Source organism: Salvelinus sp. IW2-2015, linkage group LG30 (assembly GCF_002910315.2).
Source record: "Salvelinus sp. IW2-2015 linkage group LG30, ASM291031v2, whole genome shotgun sequence".
Lineage (NCBI taxonomy): Eukaryota > Metazoa > Chordata > Actinopteri > Salmoniformes > Salmonidae > Salvelinus > Salvelinus sp. IW2-2015.
This window is the reverse complement of record NC_036869.1, coordinates 1,225,736-1,233,173: the sequence shown is the minus strand read 5'-3', so window position 1 is coordinate 1,233,173 and position 7,438 is coordinate 1,225,736. Positions and strand designations below refer to the sequence as shown.

The following is a 7,438-nucleotide window of genomic DNA, read 5'->3' as shown; positions in this document are numbered from 1 at the left end:
GTTTGTTTAGGTGTAGTTGTTGGTTGTTTAGTAAGGTAGAGAGAAACAAATTAAAATGTAGCGAATGTGGGAAGGAGGGAGGGAGAGAGGGAGAAGGGAGAAAGGGACAGAGGGAGAGAGGGAAAGAGGGGTTGTGGACGACAGAGAGATTGGGTTCCCCTGTCCAATCTGCCTGAAGGCTAGACCAAGTGTGAACTAACTGGGTTATCAATGTGTGTGTGTATGTGTGTGTCTGTTCGTGTAAGTGTATGTGTGCGTGTATGTCTGTGTGCGTGTGTGCGCAGGCAGATCGCTCAAGATTGACTTCGAAATTGAACGTCTGTCCATGTCCTGAGGATGTCTAGAACAGCATTAAGAGACCTGCCCAGCATTATCCAATGAGGTTGCAGGGCGGGCCCAACGGCTCAGTGGACACAGCAGAGAGAGAGAGCAATGACGTGGTGCACATCTCCATAGATATGTGACGTAGTACGTACATTTTTGGGGGGCTCGTGCGTGCTACTTTCAAAACTACTGGCTAAAAGGTATGCAAAAGTACTGGAGAATCTCCTTAACATCAAAATGTGACATTCGGAGAAACGGAACGATGCTGAGCAGGAGTCAACCCAGGGTGTCATATACACTTCGAAATTCAACGTTTGGAGATACGTGGACAAACGTCAGAATCTGAAATCAAATTGGTCAAACCGTGAGATCTTGTTGAGCGAGTGTTAAGATGGGTTTCCCCTGCCTGGACTGAGATGGCCTGTGCATTGCTTTAGCAATACAGACAGAAACACACCCTTCTGCAGAGCTGGATTTTCTGTTATCTCAGTACCGATACTGATAACCTTTCAAATGCAAATGTTTGAGATTACAATGCAGATTTAATGTAGAATAATATGTCAAATCCACAGTCATTATTCCCCACTTTTGTCTTTCACTATAAGCATGAGCAGCATCAGCCCTTATCTTTGTGTAAAAAGTACATCATTATGTGAGTAAAAATAAAGCATGTTTTTGTTTTGTTGTTATTTACATTAATGAAAGTAATTCGACACAAATGCATGAGGGGAAGAGAGGAGGATTGAGAAATCAAATTTACTGACTGTAGATACACATTACAACACACACACACAACACACACACACAACACACACACACACACACCACACACACACACACACACACACACACACACACACACACACACACACACACACACACACACACACACACACACACACACACACATGCACTCGCACACCAGTGGAGGCTGCTGAGGGAGGATGGCTCATGATAATGGTTAGAATAGAGTGAAAGGAATGGAAACCATATGTTTGATGTTGTTGATACCGTTCCACATTTTCCACTCAGCCATTACCAGGTGCCGTCCTCCCCAATTAAGGTGGCACCAACCTCCTGTGACGAACACACAGACATGCTACAGACACAACACTAAGATGAACACTCTTGTACACCACACACACACACACACACACACACACACACACACACACACACACACACACACCACACACACAACACACCACACACACACACACACACACACACACACACACACACACACACACACACACAACACACACACACACACACACACCACACACACACCATACATACACACACAAACACTCTAACCTTCTCTCTTGCCCTCTTGGGATGGCCTTGGCCTTGTTGTCTGTGATGTCTTTAAATGAAGCCAGGAAGAGCACCACGTCTCCCTTCTCATTCTTAATGGGGACAATTTCCAGCAGGCACCAGAACAATGACGCTGCAGTAGACAGACACACACACACAGACAACACAACACATTTTATAAGCACATAGCGGAGTAGGGTCAAGTTGACCCAAGACACTGATCTTGGGTCAGTTTTGCATTACCCCACTGATGGTTAAGGTTAGGATTGGGGGAGGGGAAGCTGATCCTAGATCTGTACCTGAGGGACACTTAGACCCAAGCCATACTACAGTACATACATGCTATGTGTGACCAATCATCTGAAATGATGCTCAACTTCTGATTAGTTGGTTTTCAGATCGTCAGATTCAGAAATCCAACATGTTCTATCATACACTGCACATGTTTTAATCACATCACAAATCAAGTTACTGCTACAGACCACACATTGTACTCTGAATCATGAAAATACAGTGAGGTATAACACAGCGAGACAATGACACATTTTTGGTTGTTTTGGCTCTGTACTCCAGCACTTTGGATTTGAAATGATACAATGAGGAATGAGCCCATCCCTAAGTCAGGGGATCTCGCTATGAACGTCGTGGTAAATATGGTCAAATCTGAGAAATGGAGGTGAAATTATGTAAATATGTGTAGTTCAGTATGTAAGTGCGGGCATGTGTGTCTGTGTGTGCAGAGTAGTGATAGTCTGTATGCTTCAAAGCATGTATGAATGTGTTCTCAGTCAAGAATAGGTGTAGAAGGAGAGTCCTGCTGAGTTCTTTCTCTCTCTCTCTCTCTCTCAAACCTCCCTGCTGGTAATGTCTCAATCACAACTCTCTCTGATCCTCTCTGAGAGAGAGATCTTCACCATCAAACACACAGAAAACAGTCTGATTCTGAAGGAACAGTCACAGGCAGGCAAAGACAGAGGGAATCCTACATCTACAACTCCACCTGACATGATTCTGATTAGATTGAATGAAAGACTGAGAGAGGGAGGGAGGAGGAGAGAGAATGGGGGAGAGCGAGAGAGAAAATGACAGAGACGGAATAAGAGATGGATGAGGGGAGACAGAGAGAGAGAAAGACAGGGAGATAGAGAGATACAGTGATTGTGTGAGAGAGATAGAAATAAAGAGAGAGCAAAATAAAGAAATAGAGTGAGAGTGAGAGAAAGAGAAAAAGACAGTGAGAGAAAAAAATAGAGCAAGAGAGAGAGACAAAAAAGACAGAGAAAGTGATAGAGACAGAGAGAGATAGAGAGACAGAGACAAAGAAAGAGAGCGATAGAGAGAGAGAGAGAGACAGAGAGAGCGGTAAAGAGAGACAGAGAAAGACAGAGAGACCGATAGAGAGGGAGATATGGGACAAACACCAAATTGAGACTCGTCATGCAGAATTCTGCAAAAATATCCTCTGTGTACAATGAGTAACACCAAATAATGCATGCAGAGCGGAATTAGGCCAATAGCCGCTAATCATCAAAATCCAGAAACGAGCCCTTAAACTCTACAACCACCTAAAAGGAAGCGATTCCCATAAGCAAGCTGGTTCTGGGGCTCCGTTCACAAACAGGCCCCATGGGGAGAGCAACACAATTAGACCCAACCAAATCATGAGAAAACTAAAAGATAATTACTTGACACAATAAGCAGAGAGAGAGAGAGCGAGAGAGAGAGAGAGAGAGAGAGAGCAGCCAGTCACCAGCGCTGAGTGTTATTAAAGTTTCATGTGTTAAAGGACAGCTCTACCACTTTTCAACCTCATGGTCATTATCTCCAACACAATACCAGTGTCAACATATGTGAAAACAGCAATTTTTTGGGAGAAAAAAATATAAAGTTAAAAAGTGCTACCCGATGACATCAAAAGTAAAAACATTTTAAAAACAGTGATTTTCCAACACTATGAGATTCACAGTGACATGAGGAGGAAGAAAATACTTGGACTAGAAACTCTTTGCAGGTTTTGAAGATCCCAGTTTTGTGATGTCACGGAGAAGCATTTTTTTTGCTTGGCCTTTCTTCTGTTTAACCACAGGTCATTGAGACATTGTGTTTCACATATGTAGACACTGGTTTGGTGCTGCATATGAGGTTGAAAAGCGGCAGAATTGCCCTTTAAGATATGGGTTTTAAGTAATAATCACAGGGCATATCAGAGAGAGATGTTCGCGTTTCATAGGCTTATTAGGAGACCTGACCACGTTGCCAATCACAGCTTACTTCCCTTCCCCCCTTCAATCCACCCACCCATCTATCTATACTGGTCTAAATGGGAACACTCCAGCTATACAGTAGCAACAGGAGAAGCCTGTTGTCTCACGGCTTAAACATCCTTCTTTAAATAAGTGTCCTTTTAACCTTTGTCAAATTGTATATGAGTAACTAAGCTTGATTGCACTACGTAAGTGATTCAGTCAAGACATATCGACGTTGTTCCCAGAATATTGGTGTGAAAGAACTGAACAAGTCAGTACACTTTCACCTATCCTGAGTGTTCAGATCAGTGCAGGAGACAGGAGATTAGCCCCCGCCCCTTTCCTTACCAGCCTTTTTGTAGAACATGATTTCTTCCTTGAAGTCCTTCCGTTCATCCAGGGCGTCGTCGATGCTGAGGATGATGGTCTCGCTGCTCTCTGGGCCATACAGGAACTTACAGGCACAGCTCTTCTGCATGACCTCAGCGCGGGAGAAGCCTGTGAGCTCACAGAAGCCATCAGAACAGTAGACGATGGGGAAGCCTTGGGCCTTGGACACCTGGGCATTAGCCAGGATGAAGTTGCTGTCTGGTGGAATCAAAGATAAAGACAGGTTAGAATACAGGGTGGCATTCATTAGTGTACATCATAGCAAAACATTTAGCAACGAAGATGAGAGTTTCTTATTGGACAAGTTCAGGTTTTTTATTTTTTATTTCAATTTCACCTTTATTTAACCAGGTAGGCCAGTTGAGAACAAGTTCTCATCAACTGCGACCTGGCCAAGATAAAGCAAAGGAGTGCGACAAAAACAACAACACAGAGTTACACATAAACAAACGTACAGTCAATAACACAATAGAAAAATCAATGTACAGTGTATGCAAATGTAGAAGAGTAGGGAGGTAAGGCAATAAATACGTCATGGAGGCGAAATAATTACAATTTAGCATTAACACTGGAGTGTTAGATGTGCAGATGATGATGTGCAAGTAGAGATACTGGGGCGCAAAGGAGCAAGAGGATAAGTAACAATATGGGGATGAGGTAGTTGGCTGTGCTATTTACAGATTGGCTGTGTACAGGTACAGTGATCGGTAAGCTGCTCTGACAGCTGATGCTTAAAGTTAGAGAGGGAGATATAAGACTCCAGCTTCAGTGATTTTTTCAATTCGTTCCAGTCATTGGCAGCAGAGAACTGGAAGGAAAGGCGGCCAAAGGAAGTGTTGGCTTTGGGGATGACCAGTGAAATATACCTGCTGGAGCGCGTGCTACGGGTGGGTGTTGCTATGGTGACAAGTGAGCTGAGATAAGGCGGGGCTTTACCTAGCATAGACTTATAGATGACCTGGAGCCAGTGGGTTTGGCGACGAATATGTAGTGAGGGCCAGCCAACAAGAGCATACAGGTCGCAGTGGTGGGTAGTATATGGGGCTTTGGTAACTAAACAGATGGCACTGTAATAGACTACATCCAATTTGCTGAGTAGAGTGTTGGAGGCTATTTTGTAAATGACATCGCCGAAGTCAAGGATCGGTAGGATAGTCAGTTTTACGAGGGTATGTTTGGCAGCATGAGTGAAGGAGGCTTTGTTTGCCTAATAGTAAGCCGATTCTAGATTTAATTTTGGATTGGAGATGCTTAATGTGAGTCTGGAAGGAGTGTTTACAGTTTAACCAGACACCTTGGTATTTGTAGTTTACAGTCTAACCAGACACCTTGGTATTTGTAGTTTAAGGTCTAACCAGACACCTTGGTATTTGTAGTTTACAGTCTAACCAGACACCTTGGTATTTATAGTTTACAGTCTAACCAGACACCTTGGTATTTGTAGTTTTCTTCCGTTTGGTTTCTCGTGAATCCTAGCCTGATGACTCACACTAAATTCTTCCGCTGCTCTGTCATTCACTACATACTTTAGTCTGAGACTGCCATCATTGAAGTCGCTTGTGGTGACGAGGGGCCCGAGGGGCGTTGTACAAAACAAAGTAATCAGCGATTGGATCGTGTCTAACCAATCAGAGTATCAGAGCCAATGACACATGTACTGTATCTGGCCCTACCCATCGGTTTCTGGACCAATCAGACATCCCCGAATGTGTTCGCATTCAGTGAAGGGTCTGGGAGGTACTCAGATCCAGACTCATTGCAGAGAAGAAAGTAACATCTGTGGGTGTGGTGTAGAGTTTGGCTGGAGCAAGAAGTCTGGGTAGCCAGGCAAAGTGAATACGCCCTGGTTTAGACAGTGCTGATTTGAGAATACCCCTGAGAGAAGTGGAGAGGAGTCCAGTTGGGAAAAATCTGAGAGATTAGTGCACACCTAGCAAGAAGCTGTTGTTCAGCAGCGTTTTTGTGATGGTATAGTTTGCTAAACAAATACCCACTGGATTGTTGAAAATAATCATGATATCATTCTGTCAGGTAAGCATAGGCTACTTTGTAGTTAACATTTAATTGAGAAGATTCATTGCTAACGGCTACTGCACACACACAGACATGGGCATTCTCGTTGCCTCTTCAGGAATTTGCAGGAAATATGAATCACTGATGCATTCTGTTCATGTATTATGATCATCTTGGAGCGACTTAATTTATTTTTAATACTTTTAGTTGGTTCCCTACTAAGGTCAATACATTTTTGAATATTGTTGAATTCCATTTTATGGATTCCGTGAGGGCCCTAATTATCATATTTGGACCTGCCTGAGGCTCTCACTACCTATTGTTCCTGCAGTGATGATTCACCATCTTCATCTAATGTTTTCATCATTTATCTGCAGATCATCTCCAAAAGCCCTAGGCCTACCAGTAGCCTATGCAAATTAGGGAGCCAAATGAACAGCTCTCTCACTGATACGATTCGGGAGACTACACTGACTGATGAGACAAGAGTTCTCACTTTAGTTTGGTTGACTTGTCCCGATGTGATGCCATGGACATATAACCACGTTGCATGATTTATGAACGGCTAAGAGATACAGGAGGTTGACTTTATTCAGTCAGTTCCACACCTTTTTATAAACGAGTGAATAGTTGCTGTTCAGTTGTCAATCAACGCACAGTAAATAGCCTATGCGCCACGACTCCGCATATGTGAAATTTGTGAAAGAAAATCACTGAATGTGTCAGAAAACAATAATTAGGCTAAGTAGTGGATTTTGACTCGTCGTTACCACTTACATTGGACGTGCAAATTCACGAGGCCCATGTTTACTCTGTGTAAAGAAATTTGACCACAACCAGAGATCGGTAGGCTGGGGAGGAGGCTGTGCGGGTGAGGGGAGGATGGTGTGAGGGTGTGAGGGTGAGGGTGAGGGGAAGAGGGTGTGGGGAGGAGGCTGTGTGGGTGAGGAGAGGAGGGTGTGAGGTGAGGGGCAGAGGGTGTGGGGGAGGAGGCTGTGTGGGTGTAAGGAGAAGGGAGGGTTGGGTGTTGAGGGTGTAGGTGAAGGGAGGAGGGTGGTGGGAGGGAGGCTGTGTGGGTGAGGAGAGGAGGGTGTGAGGGTGTGAGGGTGAGGGCGGAGGGTGTGGGGAGGAAGGCTGTGTGGGTGAGG

General features: G+C 44.2%; 1 protein-coding gene across 1 annotated transcript in view; it reads right to left on the bottom strand.

Moving 5' to 3' along the window:
• The window catches only part of LOC111954766 (voltage-gated delayed rectifier potassium channel KCNH8-like), a 127,898-nt gene that overhangs the window by 93,081 nt on the left and 27,379 nt on the right, over window positions 1-7,438 (bottom strand). The window contains 2 exon segments of the mRNA XM_070435994.1: window positions 1,642-1,774; window positions 4,236-4,475. Of these exon segments, the coding sequence (XP_070292095.1) occupies window positions 1,642-1,774; window positions 4,236-4,475 (373 nt within the window).